The 21,970-nt window shown below is 44.2% G+C and overlaps 1 protein-coding gene across 2 annotated transcripts in view; it reads left to right on the top strand.

Annotated features, from left to right (window-relative positions):
- smtnb (smoothelin b) overlaps window positions 1-21,970 on the top strand; it is a 58,084-nt gene that overhangs the window by 33,805 nt on the left and 2,309 nt on the right. The window contains exons 7-20 of one of the 2 annotated variants that reach the window (XM_059337595.1): window positions 524-1,230; window positions 2,820-2,856; window positions 4,222-4,830; window positions 7,370-7,443; window positions 15,972-16,157; window positions 16,411-16,486; window positions 16,759-16,800; window positions 17,540-17,719; window positions 18,219-18,281; window positions 18,384-18,465; window positions 18,559-18,735; window positions 18,828-18,954; window positions 19,126-19,277; window positions 21,650-21,827. In XM_059337595.1, coding sequence (XP_059193578.1) covers window positions 524-1,230; window positions 2,820-2,856; window positions 4,222-4,830; window positions 7,370-7,443; window positions 15,972-16,157; window positions 16,411-16,486; window positions 16,759-16,800; window positions 17,540-17,719; window positions 18,219-18,281; window positions 18,384-18,465; window positions 18,559-18,735; window positions 18,828-18,954; window positions 19,126-19,277; window positions 21,650-21,797 — 2,660 coding nt within the window. In that variant the 3' untranslated portion in view covers window positions 21,798-21,827. The remainder of the gene's footprint in view (window positions 1-523; window positions 1,231-2,819; window positions 2,857-4,221; window positions 4,831-7,369; window positions 7,444-15,971; window positions 16,158-16,410; window positions 16,487-16,758; window positions 16,801-17,539; window positions 17,720-18,218; window positions 18,282-18,383; window positions 18,466-18,558; window positions 18,736-18,827; window positions 18,955-19,125; window positions 19,278-21,649; window positions 21,828-21,970) is intronic. The other variant, XM_059337596.1, reaches the window with a different exon arrangement.

Raw genomic sequence — 21,970 nt, 5'->3', positions numbered from 1 at the left:
TCACAAATCTTGCTCAGGAACTGAGGCCAGTCTGGAGGAAATGCCTACATCCCCTCATGTCTCCACGTGCCTCCTCTGTGATCCCGAGTGATATTTTCTGGCCCGGCCTCTCATGAGGGCCCCCATGCCCGCAGAAGTATTTCATTTCCATCACTTCAATCTTAAACTTCACCACCTACTGTTTCCTTTGCTCACATACAGAAACACCCTCTTCACTTTAGTTTACCACTGATGTGAGAGGAAGAATAGATGTAACATGACAATCAGTTTTTTACAAAAACGGGGAAACCACGAGTTACAGAAAACCCTTTTTTGCTTTCTAGGGAAGTGTAGATCAAGTTTTTTTTTCTGCCCCTGATCCTGATCTCAGTCCATTGATATTGAGTATCTGCTGATACTGAGTCCTGATCTATTTTCCTAGATTATACAGCTGCACAATGTACACTTCAAGTGCATTAAAGTTATTAAACCAAGGGACAGATTGGGACTTCCCTAATTATTTAATTTGTCTTTTCTGTTGCAGGCTCCAACTCAGGCATGGTGTTGGTTCTCGATCACCTGGTGAAGGACGATGGTCCTGGACCTCTGCTGATCCAGCCTCAGAGAGAGGCTGTGACCACAGAGCCAGACCTGCTCCTGTCTCACCGCCAAAGGTCCGACTCCTCAGCTTCAGACCGCAGCGTGACCTCTGGGACTTCCAGGTCCAATCTTGATTCTGTGGCCTCAGAGAAGAGTCTGGGCTCAGCCTTCAGAGCCCGGCTGGACTCTGGAGCCTCAGACAGGAGCCAGAGTCCCTCTCAGCGTGGTCGGCTGGACTCTGGGGCGTCCGAGCGAAGTGTCAGCTCCCTGTCCTACGTCAGACAGAGACTGGGCTCAGATGTCTCCGACTCCGGCGTCAGACCCCGTTTGGGCTCTGGATCCTCAGACAGTATTGGGCTTTTGTCACGGAAACGGACTGACTCAGGGACATCTGACGCCAGCGTGAGTATGTCCTCTGAGGAGAGGGGTCCAGTAGAGGAGGTGGAGGTCGTCACCAGCGGTTCAACTTACAGCACAGATTCAGAAACCGAGAGCGGAAGCCAAGTTCCAGCGAGCCTCCAGGATCTGTCCAGCCAGGACCGCATCATTGACCAGGAGCAGCCTGATGGGGCTGTTTTATCTCGCAGGGAGCCTGCAAATGGCCTGCTCAACGGCAGCGCCAAGGGAACAATCGACTTCCAGAAACAAAAGGTAGTGTAAACAGTCCTTGTATCAGATGAATGGCTGTTGCCTTTGAGTCGCGAACATAGAGACGGGTGACAAATTAAAGGAAAAACCTGAATAAAAGAGAGAAGAAACAGATTTTGTTTGTGCACAGTCACACAGAGAAATAAAATTAAGTCAAGAAGGTCCAAATAGGGGGCAGCAACAGACTCCTGAAAATAGCTTGAAATAGTTCTGAAGTGGAGGTACTTCACTAAACAAAGCACACACATAAACACAAAGAGCTTATGGCTTATGGTGTGTCTTGGTGCCTCATCCTGTTGAGTCTGTGCTCTATGTACTGAGGCTATCTTATGTCCACAGGTTCAATACTGAGGTGGGGTGGTCCTTTATTAATTAAATTGATGTGAACTCTGTGGAGTGTTATTGTAGTCTTAATTTAAGACTATTACTATAGATTTCTTTTAAATTTAAAAATATAAATGATAAAAATATAATTGTAATTTAAATCCTATAATGCAATACAACTATAATTGAAGGAAACACAAAAGCCAATTTTGTTTGCATACATATATCAGCACTCAAAAGATTCTGTTCTTACCTAAAAAAAATTCCACAAATTAGAAAACATTGGTGAAAAAGGCATGCAGTGGGTTTTAGGAAGAAATTCCTTCTTAAGAACAGTTGTGAATGAGGCTCAATATTTGTAAGCAACTGTAAGCAAGCTTTCAGGCGCTCATAATAAACAGACTAAACTTCTTTTAATTTGCCACATCTGTATCAGTTTGAGGCAGCTGAACAGCAACCGTATTTATCATAACTGCACCACTGGAGTGTGCTGTTGAGCCACACGGCCGACAGTCCAGGCTTTCCCTTTCTTTCTTTCCATTTCCTAATCCCTGACAAGAAACCCCGACACACCATTCTTCAGTGACACCCAGGTCACATAGGCATCCATAAACACAACGTGCTGAGCTTGTGTTAGCTGCTGTTTAACTTTTGTTACTTGGCTACACAAACAAACTGTGCACCTGGGTGTCTCTGCTTCACCTCAGCGGCGTGTCAGCCTCACCTGCTGTCAGAGAGGGATAGACAGCGTTACGGGCCAGAGGTTCTGTCTCTCCTCAGCCCAGCACAGGCTGCAGCTTCTGTCCCGACTCTTAACTGTTGAGCAACATTTCCCATCCTGGGGGCTCAGGTCACCATGACGCCATCGTGTCGCTCCTCTAAATGTGTTTACCCAAGGCTGGCCCTGGGCTTCTTTTATTGTTCCCCGCAATATATACGCTGATGCTCAGTCTCCTGAGAGTAATGTAAACACTCTGGGGCCCATCATGGCCCCGCTGCCAAAAACAGAACAGAGGCCCACTGCTGCACTCCAAACACAAATGTTACATAATGAAAACACCACCAGTTGATTCTGTATTTAGGATTGTGTTATTCTGTGTGTGTATGTGTTGTCACCACAGCCATCCATGAAGCCTCATGAATGTACATTGCTGCCCTGTTACAGATGGAGCTGTTGTCTGTGGTTGTCAATCCAGGCACAGTTCATGTTAACCCTTTATCTCCTGGACCGCCTCTGCTCATTGTTTCTTTATTTTTCCCCCCTCTAGATGACAATTAACAGTGATGGCAAAGCAAAGGATTCTGGTAAGAAGCTAGTAGATTTTTTCTTTTTTTTTTCAAGGGTAGGGCTGCATGATTTGTAAAATTGTCTAAGTGTGGGGCGTTCCCGGCCCGGGTTCGAATCCGACTCGGAGCCCTTTCCCTCTGTCTCCCCCTTTACTCTGTCTCTATCAATAAAGCCCAAAAGTGGAAAGAAAACAAATTGTCTAAGTGCAATTATATTGACTGACATTGCAATTGCGACATTATTCACAATATTGGAGGGAATGATCATTTTTGCATCATTATTGTAATTTTTATTTAAAAATATATTTAAGTGATTATATAAGAGAAATCTACCTAACTAAAAAAATTTTCTTAAGTCTGTTGTAGTTTGATACAGTTTTGATTCATTGTTCAGCCTAATTATAAGACATTTGTCTTATAATGGAGTAAAAAGCACATATTTATCATTTCGAGCTTCTCAAATGTGGTGATTTGCTGCATCTCTGTCTTTTCAACATTGTTAATTGAGTATATTTGAGGTCCATACTGTTGATCAGACAGAGCAAGCAATTTGTTGTCCTCTGAGCTGATTAATAACTGATATTGATAATTGCTTTGCTAATTTCACCATTTAAAAAAAAATAGACTTAGTATTTTATAACAGATTTATTGATATTGCCAATGATGAGTTGCAACTTTCACATGCTTTTCTGATTATATGCACACAATCATTTGGTTTAGTTTAGTGTGTAATAATGGTTATAGTACAGCAATGTTAATGAATTAAACTGACTTTAACAGTGTGTGGGAACAGCTGATTTAACAGAAGGCTGACAAGTACTACTCCCCGCTTTATCAGCTGTCAGCTTTTCCTTACTCTGTATTATTTTTATTATATCGGCCTTTAAAGGCTATCAGTCGATCTCCGCTTTTACCAGAGAGCTCTTTGCTGTGTCCACTGTAGTATAAACTGTGGTTTTCCTCCTGAGCAGCACATCTTTTTTTTCTTTGTGAGGATGACCTCAGTGAATGTCTTCTCCTCTAATCACTAGTGTTTTTTTCCGTTGGAGGGTCTGTGCCAAATCATGAGCTTTGTACACATTATCTGACAGTATTAAGGATCAGAGAATGAAAAAATATCCATGAGTGGAAGAAACATGCCCCGAAAAGTCCAAAAAATAGAAACTGAAAGGCGGTGAAACGGGGGAGGTTAAGTCAAGCAAAATAAAGGGGCTGGAACAAAACCTCGAGAGAGGAGGAATGGGATTTGTAGAGGGCTTTTGAGGTGGAGGAGGAGATGATGAGAGCAAGTGTGCTAAATTCAGCCTGAATAGTGGAAGAGGTCGAGGCTCTGTGTCTCTGCTGTGTTGAGTGATTTTCTTTGATTTCATTTTGTCTTTACAGCACCTGAGAAGAAAGATGTCATATTGGAACAATTCAACCGCACCAACTCTGTGCGTGATCGAATGCGCAAGTTCACAGAACCCAGCCAGAGCCCTAATGTCCCAGCTTTAAAGAAAGCTCCCCTGAGGAACGGCACCACCTCCGGCAGCAGCAGCGGGCAGACAAATCTCTCCAGAGCCACTGAGCTGTTTACACACACAGCAGCATCCCTCAGCACATCTGGAGACAGGCCAGCAAGGCCACGTGTGGACTCCCCATCTCGCACCTCCGCTGCATCCCAGATTCAGGCCGTACCTCAGCCAAGAGGCGTGGCTAGCAAACCTCTGTCTTCAGCTGGCCAATGGCAGAACTCCATGGGTGGGACAAGACATCCAGCTGAAAAAGATGTGCATGCCTCCAGTAACTCAAAGGAGGACAGGACCCCAGGGAGAGCAGCTGGACAGCAGGTCACCCAGGGAGAGGCAGACCCGGACATGAAAACTTTCCTCACCATCGAGATCAAGGATGGGCGCACCACCCCCTCCTCCACGTCCGCTACTAGGGGCAACATCGTCCCCATCACCAACATGACCCCGCGCATCACCTCTAATGCTCTGGGACAGAGAGCAGGTAGGAGCTCCAACCTTAAGCACTCAGTCAGTGCTCAAATAACTTAACATGATGCAGTATTTTCACAAGTGTTTATTCAGAATTGGACAACGGAGCGCCTATGTTTGTTTAACCACATAATGCACCATGATTTTTAGGGGATTATATTGACCTTTAAAGCTCTCTGCGGAGTTCGTACCGCTTTTACGCACTTTAAATCTTAATTTAGCGACTGTATGTCTTTCCTTAACATCAACCCTTAGATCACAATGGAATCCCAGTCGCTGTGGGAGGCGACCGGCACCAAGGAATCGGTCACAAGTGGGATGATGACAAGCAAGGCGCGTGGATGAGTGGGGATAGATGTTAGGGCTGAATCTGAATCAGCGTGATGTACTGAAGGGTATTTGTTACAGAGTGGGCAAGTTGCTGCAGTGTGGAGGGAGTGAGGTCAACAGTCTATTGGGACAAAGGAGACAATAATTGTCTGTCTCAGGCTAGAGTGAATAGTAACACTGTTACAGTGCAACTGAATGAGCCTGATAGCACACAGGGCAGTGTTTTGTTTTGTTCCATGCTGTAGATATTGTCTGTCCTACCCTTTATCTAAAATGACACTTTCTTCCATTATTTACTTGGGTGTGCATTTTAAAGGAGCAAACTGTTCATGGGAAACCAGTTTTTTTGCCTGATAACAGATGGAAAGTCATAAAGTCATGAGTTTAACAGTGGTGACCCAGCAGCTTAAAACACTGTGAGAGTCTCAGTTTGAATGTGGCTGGAGGTCGCTGTCACACGTTATCTCCTTCTCTTGTCTCCATGTTTCCTCTCTCTCTACTGTCTGTATGCCTTTATTAGTGAGTGGACAGTAGAGTAGATGACAGGAAATTAGGAAAGAAAGACATGCAACACAGGTCTCCGAGCTGGATGCAAACCAGGGAAATTGCAGTTCATCGTCGGCACCTTAAAGGGAGAGTTGGATTTTTAAAGCGGGGTCGTCAAAGAAATATTGCTGTGGATAGTGGCAGCAGCAAAACCTTTTTAGCCAAAAAAACCCAAATTATTTATATATATCAGCATAAGTGTACATTATAATAAGAATATTTTCACTCTTAGCATCAGACTGATTTAATAAAAAGGATTAAACAAAGTCATTCTATACTCTTTATTAAAGCCACCAGACTCCATTGACAAAAAGAGTAATTTTACCTCACAAAACTTAGGAGTTTCTGGTCTAGCGCTGCCTTGGGTGTTTAATTTGTTTGTGTCATTGTGTTACTTTGGCATTAAAAGGTTTGTTCAGATTCACCAAAGTCACAATAACACAAACTAATAAACCAATCGAGGCAGTGGTAGACCAGCAACTCCCGTATTCTGCAAGGGAAATTCACTGTTTCTGCCAATGGAGTCTGGTTGCTTTGAAGAGTGCATAGAAAACGGCTTCAGTTCCCCTGTGTTAACTCAAACATGGGTGTCAGTTCTCCTCTTACAACCCCACTTACAAAAATCCAAACTCATCACTTAACCTTTCGGCTGGCCACTGGGGTGTCCTGTAAAAATGAGTGAATATTCATGTCCTGTCACGCTGAAAAATCTACTTGCAACTTGTAATTAATAAAAGATGTAGCATTTTAGGTGTTTGAGAACCACAGCAAGTGTTCAACAAGGCTTACTTGGAGGGTGTGAGTTTCTGTGTTGTTGAATAATTAATAGGTACATTAAGCAGCGGGGCAGTCTCATAAAAACACATTGTTCCTGTACATGCACATATTCAGCACAGTACATGCTCATAGTGCAGACAGCACCAGCAGGGATTAATTAATTGCATCAAACTAAAACATGAATAGCTTGAATCCCAGGCTGTTTCAGAAGGAGAGCTGCTACAGCTGCTGTTACTGTCTGTCCAAACAAGATGTCTTAAGTTTCAGCTCTTCCCAGCAACCGGGACCTCCAACCCAAACAGTTTATTTAAGACTCAAGCCCGACCTGTACAATTACACCTCTTACAACCAACACCCACGAGATGCATTCTGGCAGCCCTACTGGGCTCGTTCACGAGAGGGACACATCGCTTTTTTTCTCAGCTCAATTTGCTTTAATGGCTTAGAGCTCCTTTTTTGGGAACCTGTCTGTGTCTCAGGTTTCTCTCAAAAGTACAAAGAGTCTTAAATGTACACTATGCTTGGCCGGTGTGCGTCAATCTTTTGTTTTATGAGTATAGGGATGGGGTTGGGGGGGGTTGACAACAGGTCACAGGGAAATGCATGTGTGTACTCTTGCAGGCGAATAAAGACGGCTGTTTATGTTAAAGGTGGCGTCATCTACATTTTCTCACTTGTCTTAGGCATGAGACCATGTTGTTTATGACAGTATGGCAGCTTATGTAACTGACTAATGGCTACCACCATGCACACATCTCAACTATATACATGCATATGGGCACCTTGGCCTTTCTTGGCATTGTCTGTTCATAATCAACCCATGACTGTGGACCATATGTATCTGAGTTTAAACTTTGAATACTTAATGTAAATATGTTTCTTCACTATGTCTGTTTCAGAGTTGACCCTGGGCCTCAGAGCTACACCGTTTAAGGTCTCCTCATCCAGCCTCTCCTCCGGATCCTCCATCAAGGTACAGTCTGCTTTTGCAAATTATTTTCTGGGAAACAATCACAACATTGAGGCTTTGCAGAATCCGGATGTCAAACATGCATCAAAACCACATTCCCAGTTCCTTTCCAATTAAAGATAAACGATTTGTTTTCATCTACTATTTCATTCCCTGCTGACTCGATTGAATTCCACTGTGGTTTTTTTGTGGCGTCCCTGTCACAGCAATCACCTATAAAGGCCCGAAAAGCAAGTGAGCCGGGACAGTGAAAGACAGACAGAGTGTGAGAAAAGGAGGGAGACGAGGGAAGAACAGTGTTTATCAAACAGAGAGTGGGTAGCCAGTCACATCTGTCCTTGTAGGGTATGTGAAGGAGAGAGAGGGAGAGGGAGGTGCTCGGGGCATTCCTCCTTTTCTCTCGGAAGGCCATGCCCACTGAGATTTATCTGGGAAATGTTTCCCAATTCACACCTGTCTGTCTTCATACACGGTGATTGCCGTCCAGTTGCATATAAGATGCATGTTAACATAAGTTATCATGTGAAAGTAGACAGAGTCTGACCGATCCCCTCCCGCCCCACAGTGACCTCAGGGGTTAGGAAGAACAGCTAAACTCCCATTTGCCTCATTCCTTCACCTCCTTGCTCCTCCATTAAAGGAAGCGTCCTCATGAATGGGGAGTGAGAGGGTGGGGAGAGGAGTGCTGTTTACTCTTTAATGGCTGTGTATCCCACCCCGCTGTGTTGAGCGCAGCTGTAATCTGGTTATGGGATCAGGGAGCTGGTTAATTAGGGGTGGGAGGAGGCTCCATAAGGCTGCGGGGTGAATTTAAGGTGTTGGAATGAGACTGTCTCCAACAGTTAGGCCCTCGTTAAGACGCACAAACATACGGGCAGGTACAAACTAAGATACCACAGGAGAGTCTTAGAGAGAAAAGGGATTTTGCAGGAAGACGACAAAGATTCTGCAGGAGATAAATTTATACTTGTCTGAGCTGAGAGCTGTTCGGCCTGCAGGTAACGTCTTTGCATGTGTGCTAACATGTGTAAAACCTTACTAAACGTGATGTTTTTTTAAAGGAACAGTTCACTCCAAAATCAAAAATGCCTATTTTTTTTTCACTTATCTGTACTGCTATATAACAGTTTGGTGATATTGGCTGAAGAAATGACTGCCTTCACTTCATTATAAGGGAGGAAAAACCACAGTTGTTTCTATTATATTTTCTTCATGAAACTGCTCACAGCAACATCAGGTCATTGTTATTGTATCGTCTTTAGCTTTCAGCATCACAAGCGAAGTGCCATCCGTTTTTTTATATTCAATGTATATATTCGAGAGAAGGTCATCATCTCTATGGCCGATATGCAGCTCACACTAAAACAGTCTAGATAGTTAGATACCACTACAGTTAAGAGAAAACATTTATTTTAAAAATTTGCTAAAAGAAGCTAAAAAATCTGCAACACAATTTTTTTTTCCTTTCATTTAAAATAGTTTATTTACCTCCCAGGACCTCTAACTGGGCCTCATGCAGGAACATTTTCCTCCTCTTATCTTTACTTTGTCTTACAAGGATTTTCAAACTCAATATTGCCTCAAAGTAATAAAATACACAATCCTTTGAGGAAAAACTATACACGACTCCTAGAACAGGTCTGGACAACTTGTAACTTGAATGCATAAAGTTCTCCTAAATCACTCGTACAAGCTACTTAAGAATAAATTGGTTTAGTGGAATCTGTAGGAGTGGTTCTTGCATGAAGCCCACTGTTTCTGTCAGAAACCCACCAGCACAGTGTATATTATAGCCAATCACCAGCCTGTTATTGTTACTGTCCTGCTTACTGCATGCAAGCACCACGAGGCTGTGATATTCACATACACAACTATCCAAACAAGTGCGTCAACATGAATGCCTTCATTGATGAACCACGAGGCTATGACAGTCTCTCTGTTCACCCGTCAGCTGATATTTCACCTGCTGCGACCGGATCTGCTAACGTTTTCTCATACGAACACTGAGCCTGAGTGACTTGGCTAATGAGATTATAGAAACAGCAGCAGACACTGTCGGTTAGCATCAACAGCGAGGGGCAGCTTGGTTACCTTCAGACTGATCCAGAGACCACCTGTTCTCTGACTTTCCCCGGTTTATACGAAGTTCAAGGTTGTGTGAGACGTCGGGAGGATTCAGCTCATATGAGTAGCCTTTTAACATTACTGTATACGTACAGTATAAGAAGAAGAGAGCAGATATCAAGGCGGTGTAACATGAGTTTTAATAAGTTCTTCCTGTTTAGCGCTGTTGATTGTTGTTTATTGACCACAGTGGTTCCTGTCCGGGACTCTGATCTGTTTGGGTGGTCTGGGCTTCTCCACGGTGGTCTCACTTCAGCGCTCACAACCTCTCCTATTTCTTAAGTGTAATAGTTTTTGTTTTAATTCCAATAAAACTTGTTCTTGCAGCGGATGGCCTATAATTTACAATCTATTAAAGAGAAACATTTTGGATAAAATAAGCAATGGAAAGAGTCTAAAGGATAAATGTGTGTAAAAGAGACAGAGCTAATCCCTGTTATTTACTATAAAAGCAAGATTAAGGTAAGTTGATGGAAAGGTCAAGATGCTTGTAGTGTTTCACTGCAGTGATGAGAGTTCATATGAGACAGGTGAGGCCACCAGCTGATTATTGATGCTCTGAGGGATCGCAGCTGCTCCTGCTCATCATCTCAGCTGTCTGTCCATGCCGACCACTGCACTCAGCCTTGAACACAAATATAAATAATGCTTGAGCTCTATTACCAGGGTGATGACAGGACAGTCACACTGGTAAAGTGCTGCTTGCGTGAACGTGGACACACAGGCGAGTCAGTGAAAGATTGTCTCATTGTCACACAGAGGAGACGGAGCCCATTGTTAACATACGGCTCGTCCATGACACATGCTGCTTACCCAACCACTTCACACATGTCACAGATTCAAATCTAATGTTTTATTAACAGAATAATTAGATTTTATCCCTTGTTGCTATTTTGGTTCTTCTTTAGATTGAAATCTCTACTTGGAATCTGCACAGCGTTATTTATAGAAACTCTTTTGTGAACTGTAGCAGAGGGTTCACAATGGCCATAAACACGTCACATAAGTGCATTGTTAAGGAGATGTGAACTACAGGTAATTAATCCTGTAGCTCTTTTTGCAGTAGCTTCAACTACATTCATATTTGCATAGTGTTTCAAGTAGTGAAATTGCTTATTTGTCATTTTTTGTGGTTAATAACTACAGAAACTACAAACAATTTGGGGGCATAAAAAGAGCTAGAATTTATTTTAATTTTATTATTGATCTCTGCTGTCATCAAACCCCTTTTGAGCAGGCCCACTTGACCTTTACCTTTGTGTATAGCCTGTATGCTCAAAAGGGCAGGCATCGTTCAATGGTCACATAATGGATAAGTATCCCGAATCTCAGCCTGAGAAAGAATCACCATGGCTGGGATTAAGTTTGCCATAGTAATCATAAATACAAACATATGCATGCAGAATTAGTTGTGTAGGTATTTTCTAGTCTTTTTATTTGCCACACTCCTTGTCTTTCTGCATCACTTTACTTAGCTGTGCTGAGGTGCGTTAGTGCTTTGATGCATGGTAAGACGAGAACTATGTCCTTCTTGGGTTTTGACCCACTTTCCCTGCTGCCAGTCACATTTCTCTCCACTCTCCCTCGAGGCCAGAGTCTTCTGGGAACTGATTAGCTTACCTGTAAATCCCAGAAGGGACCACTGTTGTCACATTGTTCTCCACTTTTTAATATCTGTTTAATGCTTGTGATGTACAGGTTTACATTTTTATCATGTTCCTTTCAATTAGACTCCCATTCAGATACAGTACGCACAGTGCCATTTGATTTCTCTGCATGTTCTGCAGTGTGCCACTAAATCTTCAATAAGCATTTAAAACTTGTACTTGAACATCTTGCACTATGACGAACGTACACACACACAGACTTCTGTCAGTGCTCTTGGAGAACTCTTAAGTACTTGAAGCATCCACATGAGCAGCAGCTGCCACTTTGTCAGTAAGCCTAAAACAAAATAGTGAAAGAGCTGTGATGTCCTTCCCAACATCCTTGCCCAGAGTCGAGGAGAACTGGGACTCACCCCCCCCTCACTGGTCACCTAGTCTGCTGTGTCATGGCACTGAACACTTTGTCCTTCATGGACAGATCTTCCCTCTGGAGGTCTGTCATGGATCCCTGTCATGGAACACAACTGACCTGATTAGTCACAACACAGTTGCATTTTGTCAGAAAGCGATTTTATGAGGAGTGAAACACTAACGTGTAGCTCCACTCAGCCCAGGCCCAGAGCCACATCTAAACCCTTGTCGCCTGCCAATCGAGGTGTGAAGGACAGCGGCTCTAAAATAAAAGGAAAGTTGAAAGAGGGAGGGGTGAGTTTTCTGAATTGCTGCCACTACCATTCCCCTCGGGCCTCCACCAGTGCCCCAGGACTGACTGGCTCAGTGGAATAATTGCGGGCAGGAGATAAACAGACATGTCCACGGCACCTGGAAATAAGGGGTGGGGCTACTGCTGCCTGGGAAACAGGATTCCTCACATGCTCATTGGCTGTCAGGGTGTTGGCCAGTTAAGAGGGGAGATTTGCTGGGGGTATAAAGAGCACCCATTGTTTTGAAAGGTCTCTGTAGACAGACGGACAGAGAGGACACCTTCTACCTTCACATCTGAGGCCACAACCTTTCATTTTTGATCTTACACCCCAACTTACATTTTTGGGAATCTAAGGTGGATTTAAACAGACTTTGATCAGTGTAACTCTGAGTGCAGCTGGTTTGACCATGCCTGGAGTGAACCTAGACTTCCTCCCAGCCTCACAGGCGGCAGAGGCTTTGGGCAGCCCGGATAGCCCTTGTGCTGAGTCGGGCCTGGAGGAGGTAATTGGCGATCTGCTCGCTCAGGAAGAGGAGGAGGCGGAGGATGAAGAGGAGCAGTTTTGCAAGAGCAAATTTGAATTGACCTTACGGTGTGCAGTGGGGGAGATCCACAGTGACCTGCAGGCCTTTGGGAAGCGAGTGGATGCCCGTCTGGAGGATGCAGCAGCTCAGGTGGCTCCTCTGGCTGAGGCTGTTGCCAGGCTGCAGGAGGAGAACCTGAGGCTGAGGATTCAGCAAGAAAGGCTCACAAGGAAAGTGGAAGCCCTCTGCCAAATAATGGGGCAACCGAATACCACACAGAATGAACTGCCCAGCGAGGAAAGCTCACCTACAATTCCATGTGAAAACAAAACATGCAGTGATCATCCAGCCTGCACACCTGAAGACACTGCACTTGAAGCATCACAAGATACTCCACCCTGCGCTCCCCAAGATTCTCCCTCCAGTGCACCCAAGGACACTCCAGCTAGCACTCATCTGGATCCTCCTGAGGAACTGATATCATGCCCCCAGGACTCTACTGTGACAAGCACACCTCAGAGTTCAGAGCCTTCACCTGTCCCTCACCCCCCCACCTTTGCAACCCGCCGCTCCCTCTCTGCTCCCTCTTTGATGGCGAACATTTCTTGCGACAACAGCACGGTACTGCTCTTTGCTCTAATCATGACCCCTTTTTAATTCAGATAAGCTGCGTGAGGAATGTCTTTTGTTGCAGTGTTGACAGTACATGTGGATCAGCTGGCCATGAGTACTTTTACGTGCCATGCAAGAGACACTCTGTGTTCTTGCTCACATACTTGTTGACCTGCTGTTCCATCCCCTCTAACGTTTCCATTGGTTTTCATCTTAAATTATTTCCTCACTTCCTTTAAAAAAGTCTGTCCATCTCTGCTATCAGGCAGTTTTGACAGATTGTGTTTATGTGGAGGAATTCACTGCTGTCTGTCAAAGAGCTATTCCAATCCTGCTACACCATGTGTTTCTGATCCTGACTAGCACTTGTGTGTGACTACAACTCTGCATGCGGTTGAGTGGATACACTTCCTGGTGGAGGAAACAATTACCATGTTTTAACAGTAACAGTGGCTCAGTAGTTTGCCATCTTTAGATCTTGCATAATGTTCACTTTGGCAGGAACATGAGCTTAGCATTAGATGTTTTTCAAAAAGTAGCCATAAATGGAAAGGCTTTACATGTCTGGCTTCAAAGCAGGAATGGTATTTAAGGTTTTCCTGTACATTGAGATTGATGCATAGTTTCATGACGGACAGGATAACCGCTCTGCCCTCATCTTTAACCTTGTTTGCTCTATGTACACTTGAAATCCCACGACAAGCCCTGTGTGTGTTTGTGTGCACTGGTGACATTTCGAGGGATATTGAGTATTTGCAGCATTATCTTCGGTTATTCAACCAGCCAGTGTTCATATTCCTGTCTAATCCTGCAAAGACAGCTGGGTCTGCCAATCAGCTGCTCCAGTTCACTCTTATTGTGATAATGAGCGGTCCCCTTATCTGACTATCTGACTTTATTATTATGATTCCTGGTATGAGTGCCTATTTACCCTGAAGAAATACGCTGACGTATAACTGGAAAATATCTTAATTACTCAAAATATAAGTTGACTAAAAATTGCAACCACGGCAGGGCAACCAATTTTTTTTAATTAGTGTTGAACTGATTTCTCTGTGTTTATGATAGTATATAGTAAAATGGCAATGCATTTGGTGAAGATTGTGGCTTGTTTAGGATTCAAAACTTTCAGACTTGGGATTTGCCTGTCTTGACTTACTCGCATCTTGCATAACAGTGACTTGGTCCCACCTCTGCGTCTTCTGATGAACTTTAATTCTGATGAATTAAAGTTTTCAGAAGGATTGTAGTACTTCTCCCATTAGAGGAGAACTAAACAAATAGAGCATTTGTATACCACAGTGACTCAGAACCTGAAAAGTATCCTGAAGCTGAATTAAACATGACTCGAGCGCTAAGGTTATCTGGGATTTTCTCACCCCACTCACATTCCCTCATTGCCTGAATCAGAGCCCTTGTTTGGCTGTGTTGTGTCCAAAAACATTCCTTGTCGGTCAAGTGCCTCTCAGTCCAGTCTGTCCCATGTCCAGAAAAGTCTTAAAACCAATGGCCACCCGTGATCACGCAGCACTGTGGCTGTGGTGGGCATTGTCCCTCCCTGGCGGACCTGGCCCCGCTGGGGCCCACAGGGAGGAGCGGCTGCAGATCGGGACGGGGCCAGCTGTCTGAGCTATATCTGGACCTGGACTCGGTTACAACAAAAGCATTAAAGCCACAGCTAGAGCTCATAGTCTGCCGCAGGCATGCAGCACTATATTCAATGAATATTTAAAGAATCAGTGTGTAGGATTTAGTGGCATCTAGCGGTGATGTTGCAGATTGGAGCCGACTGAATATCCCTCCACTCACCCCTCCCTTTCCAAGCATGGAGTAGGACCTACAGTGGAGTTTGGCTCACACATCTCAAGATCATTGAGATAAAACAATTACTATGCATTCCTGTTTCACAATGATGCTCTCATTTGTTCTTATGTCATAAATCCATCCTCCTTTACAGCGGTGTGCTTTCACCTGATTTAAGACTGGAATGTGTTAAATATAGTTTGAGAGAGAGACTAAAATAGGCACGATTGTGATTTTTGCCATAAGCAAGCAGCTTTTTGGTGGCATTAATGTCAAATTAAAATGGGCTACTGTAGAAACATGGCAATGCAACAAGGCAGCAGACTCCCTGGAAGAGGACCCGCTCCTTATTTAGATATGAAGAGCTCCGAGCTAATGAAAACAGGATTCTTAGTTTCAGGTGATTACCCAATAAAAAAAACATAATCATGGATTTTATATTCTGCCAATAGATCCCCCTAAATCCTCCACAGTGGTCCTTTTAAGAGTTATTTTCAGTAGGATTTATGGTCACTTGAAATATGCTGGTAGATTTCCAGGTTTACATTAACAACCTGTAATGTAATGTTTGTTCTTTTGGTGCTTTACTTCCTCTGCAGCATGTTCCTTTCGCTCGTACGCTCACCGCTCCTTCTGCGGTCTACATACCATCTCCTCAGAGTTTATATCTGCTAATGCATTGTTCCCATCTACCAGCCATAATGTTGTACCGTACCTGTCACATAAACTCTTGCTTCACAGCAGCTCGGTATCATTTAGACACTCAGTGTGTCAGTCACACTCCATGAACTACGCTAACAGTAACTTGGCAGGGTCGCTCTCGCTCTCATGTGCTTACTGTCACCCTCTCTGGCATGGCTGGAAGGCAGAGGGAATGGAAGAAATGATGGGATGTGGTGAGCTGGCAGTCTTGGTACCAAAAAGAGATTATGAGAGGGAGCCTACATAACACACTCAGGCCTATTATGGCTGCAGTGTGTTTAACCAAAATCCTGTTGTACCTAATACATCCTAAATGTCAGCAAGCTTGAGTTGTGTTTTTTTTAATCCTGGTTTCATAAGTGAAGACCTTAAAAGCCTGAGCTGCAGGTTAGGGGAGCTCTCTTTGCTTATCTCTGTGCTCGTGCTCACACTGTGTGTTTGTGTCCTGTGCAGATGGAGACAGAGCCTGTCGTGGCTTCTGAGCCGGTGTTTTCCGCTGGACCCTCTGCCCAGGTGGCGTGTCACGTCCCGGCCATCCCCAACGGCTCCAGTACTCAGGCCAAACTTGAGGAGCGCTCCGGGAAACTGACTGCCGAACAGCTGGCTGCTATTGAGGACGAAGAGCTCCTCGACAAAATGGTACTTCACACCCAAGTTATAATTCTGGATGATTTAGATTCGAAAGCACCACTTTGTAATGAATACGGGAGCTTCAGTCATGCAGAAAGGATGTGTATTAACACAAAATCTTGCCAGCTATGCTTTTGGAAAACCCATCGCCCGGTGTTGTGTGTGTTTGTTAGAACTGCATGCATAAATAGAGCCATGCCACTTTGGCACTTTGTGAGGAATGACCTCATTGTTTCCGTTTGTGTTTTTTCTTCTTCCACAGCTCGATGAGTCAAAAGACTTTGAGGAGAGGAAGATGATCCGTGCAGCCATGAGAGACCTTCGCAAGAGAAAGAGAGGTAACAGGACAAAGAATCCCAGATCCTATCTGTTGATCCCACCACATGAAATGTTTTGCTTCATTCATTCTGTCATGATTCCTGGTTTGTTTTTTGCATTTAAATATATGACAAGGCACTGACATACCGCACATACATACTGTAGATACTGCTGCTTTCTTTTAAATCATCCAAGGTAGACACACCGCCTCATTATAATCAAGTCTGATTATTTTTTATTTTCTCTACAAATTTTGCAATTTCCACATGATTTCTATCCATTCTGCCCTCAGAGGTCATGCTGGGATGTACTCAGGAGGAAATAGGTATTGCAGGTTGGTGTGCAGTGTGCATTAACAATTGATACTTGCCTGCGTTTGTCATTTTGTGTGCACCATCCTGTCATTGTCGAACCACAACCGTTCATCTCTCAGACCTCTGTGGTGGATTTAATGTTTAATGTTGACAGTTTTGATGAGATGCATGAACCCTGGTTTCCCACTCACCTCAGTGTGCTGCAACATTGTTACCGAAACATCTAGCACAATTAGTGTATTCTCTGTTTTGCAGTGAGCACTCACTATATGGTTTCACCCCATGTTTGGTTAAGCTTGCATATTAGATAGAGTTTAAGAGTTAATGTGTGCTGGAGGAAGCATTGCAGGTGTTAAGGTTTCAGTATTCTGGACATTGCTGAACTTGGCACACCTCCACAGGGGACAATCAGAGTGTGTTTGCTCGCTTTGATCTGTGATGTTTGTGCAGTACATATTATTTGACAGCTCTGACTCGGCTGCGAGCCTCCCACCTGTGGGTGTTTGTGTGTTCAGAGGAATTTAACGGTACTGTGGAAAGAATCCTGAAATGTATCGCCTCAAATTTGGAAGCCCTGTTTTAATCCATCTTTGTGGCATTCAGATGAGGTGCTGTCAGTTTGTTTAGGACCTTTTGTCCTCCTCCTCCACTTTTTCCACTGACATCATCTCTCCTCTCCTCTCCTCTCCTCTCCTCTCCTCTCCTCTCCTCTCCTCTCCTCTCCTCTCCTCTCCTCTCCTATCCACCCCTCCGCCACAGATCAGAGAGAAAAGGAGCGCGAGACCCGTCTGCAGGAGCTCCGGCAGCAGAGAGAAGAGCGAACACAGAAAGGCCGCGCTGGAGTCGGAGCAGGAGAGATGGTGATGAGGAAGGTGGAGAAATCAGCGGACGGCTCCAGCCTCAGCCAGGTCACCAAGACAGACCGCTTCACTTCATCTGGTAGTTTTATCTTTTCTTTTTATGTGCATTTCTGAACCATTCCACCCCTTTTTAAGGCTGTAGAAAAGCTTTTGAAAGCTGAGAACATGAAGATTAATTTGAAATGTAGCTCAGAACTGTGTGTCAAGTTGCTCTAGTCATAACTAAGAAATGAAATGAGTGTACAAGGCTTTGAAACATTATGATGGGAGTATACGATTGTCAAGATATCAAGGGAAGCCATACGTCCTCTGAATGCCCTTGGTCTCTAGAGCCTGCCACAGCTTTCGAAAGACAGTCAGCCCAGCCCGAAGAGGTTTAATCTTTCTTGGACTTCCAGTTAATGACTCAAGTCAACAAAGAAGCAATTCAGTTACAAAAAATACAATTGCACGACATAAAAGGCATCTTTGGAGGGAAAAGTAAACCGTAAAAGCGGATGAAAAACAAATGATAACGATACTAACAGTCATGACATGTCCAGTATGTAAATAATTTAAAGTGTGTTTGCTGTTTTTAGATGATGGGAGCAGATCGACACGCAGCACTGTTGTCGAGTCCAGTTACGTGCAGAAAACAGACAGTGAGTCATTGCTTTATTTTGCTCTCTGGCTCTCTTACAATACTGCATAGTCATGACAATAATTTCAAAATATCATTCCCATGTCTGTGTTTATTATCTCAGGAGGGACCGTCCAGTCAAAATCATACAGCTACAGCTCTTCCACATCCTCCTCCTCCTCTAACGCAAGCAAAAAAGTGGGCAGGTAGGTCACAAAACATCAGCACTGTGATAACACTGAATTTAAAACCCTCAAACTACCTCACAAATGAACTTGCTGTTTGTGTCCCTGACGCAGTGTTTTCGATCGCGAGGATGACACATCGTCTCGCAGCGGAAGCAGCGGATTGGCCGCAGTGGAGCGAAGGCAGGCGGAGAGACGCAAGGAGCTGATGAGAGCTCAGACTCTGCCGAAGACCTCTGCCATGTCGGCCCGCAAGGCAATGATAGAGAAGCTGGAGAAGGAGGGAGGCGGGTAAGGATAAACAGAGAGGTATTACTACCAAAGAAAGAAAAGGAGCAGATCAAAGCATGTAAATATTAACACAAACCTGACTTTTCTTTCAGCCCTGGAAATCAGGCGGTCGCCAAGGTAAACAAGGTCCAGCGTTCCACCAGCTTTGGTGTACCCAACGCAAACTCCATAAAGCAGATGCTGCTCGACTGGTGCCGTGCCAAGACCCGCTCCTATGAGGTCAGCCAAGCAGCCACGGCAACCCACCGTGTGTTTAGTGCTCATCTTCATGTCAGCCAGAGAAGCTTATTAAGACAAGATATGCAGAGATAATATTTTCCTATTTTGGGAATGTTTCCATCACTCATCTATCACTGCCTCTGTATCTGTCTGGTTTGTTTTCTCCCTCAGCACGTGGATATTCAGAACTTTTCATCCAGTTGGAGTAACGGCATGGCGTTCTGTGCCCTGGTGCACAATTTTTTCCCTGAAGCCTTTGACTACAGCGCCCTCAGCCCCAGCAACCGCAGGCAAAACTTTGAGGTGGCCTTCAGCACTGCAGAGTGAGTACACACACACATACTCACACACACAAAAACCGTTTGTCCCAGTAACATGTCCACTAACCACATCGGTTCTGTTATTGTTGTTAGCGTCCACCGACTTTCTTGGAGAAACCACATCAGCTGCAGTGAACCTTTGGTTTTTGTTAAGTCTGGCAGAGAAAATATGAAGAGAAACCAACAAAAGACGATTCTGTCGGATTAACTTCCCTCTTCGGACTTTTGAAGTGGGGTTGTATAAGGAATTAAATCTGTTCTATGCTTTTGTCAAAGCCACCAGACTCCATTAACACAACACAACATTTTGTCCTCACAGCATTTTGGATGAGGACCTATTACAACCCCACTTCAAAAATCGAAACTATTACTTTAAGCTTAAAGATTTAGGCGCTCTTCCAATCAAGGTTGTTTTGAATTCATACACAATGAAAATCAAGCAATCCAAACCAGCTTTTCAAATCAACAAATTTCCCTTTCGTTGAATCATACAAATTTTTCACCTCCTATACCTGTACCTCTTTAGAATCCACTTCTAGCTTTTAGACAGTATTGCTTTTTTGCCATCGTCTACTTGAGCCTGCACTACAGAGATGGACCGAAAACCAGTGGAAGCTCCTCGACTGATGTCCCAGTGTTAACTTTCCCTGTCTCTCCCAGGTGTATCGAACCACCTCAAGGCTACTACTCTATTTACTCCACCTCTAAACCTTCACTCTCCATCTGTCCTCTACTATGAGTAACTGCTGTGACACCCTCCATCTGCTCTAAACCAGAGACCCCTGAGCAAACCCTCCCCAAACATCCACCAGGTTAAAAAAAACGGACGGGCTCTCGGCTACGCCCCCAATACTTCCCCTCCTTTTTACTCCTAATCTCTCCTGTTCTTCTCTTTTTTCGTCCCCTCTTGCGTCACACCATGCTCACTTGTGATGCCCCCCACCAATCTGTGTGTGTGTGTGTATGCTCACATGCTCCCAGTAGGATAATGTCCATGCTGATGTTGATATTATTCATGTTCTCAACACCGGACTGTCACCCAACCACAGCCCCCATCTTTCCACCTTTGTGTTGCACTATCATTCACTTCCCCAGGCACTCCTGACCCTCCCAGCAGTTTGCTGTTATCTGGAATCCCAGCACACACCCACACTCTCACACACACTCCATCCTGTGCACCAGTGTGTTGTTTTTAGAGTCACCATATGGTTGTGTTTTTTTGCAGAATCCTTGTTGTTTTTTTCATCATGTCTTGTGTTTTCTGATGGAACATAATCAGGTTGTAATTGTCGAAATTCATACAGAGAAAAACAAGACTATCCTCCCCCAAAAATGACCCTGTAGGTTGTTTGTGCAGTGGCTTAAAATTACACATATTTACGTTTGTAGTTAGCGGCGTCCTCCAGTGGCTGTAGTAAGTATGGAGGATGACAGCATAGAGCTAGCTAGCTAACTAGCCCAAGATCAAGCCGCAAAATAAGTAAACTCACGTCAAGGCCACAAGTACTAGCCAATCACAGTACATGCTAGGCTTTCGTTAGATGGAAGTATGTGTGGTTTAATCTAATCTAGTGGGTTGGAAAAAGCAGTAGACATAGTTATTTCCAGTTATGTGACTTAACCTCTGTATGTAGCGACATGGTACATTTTGTCACATACATAACTTACTCACATCTGGAAGCCATTTATTTTACTTTTTTAACAATCTTTTCCTAATCCTAGCAATGTACTTCTTTGCCAAAACTTGAACAAGAAGTTTTGTTACCTAAACCTAATCAAAAGGTGACCGTTTCACAACCCTATGTTTAAAAGTGCAAGGTATGAGGACATGTTAGCCTCCTGGCAGCTAGCGGTAACGGCGCTAACCATCCTGTGGGTCGTATTTGAGGATAGGAGCAAAGCACCTATGTGGTCGTAGGGTTTGGAGGACTTGTTGAAAAAAACAACAAACAAAAAAAAGCTAAATGAGCATCACCTGATGTTCATTTGACATTTTGTTTTGTCTTTGTGTGTTTGCCACATACTGTATGTATCATGATGTTCATGAAGCATGTCAACTCATGGATATATTTGTGAACACAGAGAATGTAATGTTATTGTTTCTTTTTGTGTCATTTCTCTCTCCATCTGTCTCTTCACTCTGAATCTTTTTTCGTTTGGCTGCTCACTGCTTTATCTGTTCTTTTCCCCCTTCTCCTTCCTCTCTTTCCCACACTTTGTCCACTGTCTCCGTCCTGTTCCTTCTCTCTTCTTCTTATCTGTACTTCACTCTTCTCCTCCTCCTCTTCTTTGTTTCTATCTGTTTGGGTCTGCCTTTCCTTCCTGTCCTCGTCCTCCCCCGTCTCTCTCCCCTCCCCTGCTGGGTGCGGGAACAGGAAACTTGTGGACTGTCCCCAGCTGTTGGATGTGGAGGACATGGTGAAGATGCGCGAGCCGGATTGGAAGTGTGTGTATACGTACCTGCAGGAGTTCTACAGGGGTCTGGTGACGAAGGGCCTGGTTAAAACCAAAAACTCCTCCTAGAGTCGCACAACACCTAAAACTGAACCCATGGTGAGAGAGGGGTAAATCTACGAAGGAACCTGACTTTGGTTCTGACAGATGGGATGGAGGGAGTGTGTATGAGTGTGTGAAACTACATGTTTTAAGCAGCTGTTAGGATTTAAATCAAACGTGGTTGTTCAGAAATCTCCTTT

This window comes from Centropristis striata, chromosome 7 (assembly GCF_030273125.1).
Source record: "Centropristis striata isolate RG_2023a ecotype Rhode Island chromosome 7, C.striata_1.0, whole genome shotgun sequence".
In the NCBI taxonomy this organism is placed as follows: domain Eukaryota; kingdom Metazoa; phylum Chordata; class Actinopteri; order Perciformes; family Serranidae; genus Centropristis; species Centropristis striata.
This window is presented reverse-complemented; position numbering and strand designations above follow the sequence as displayed.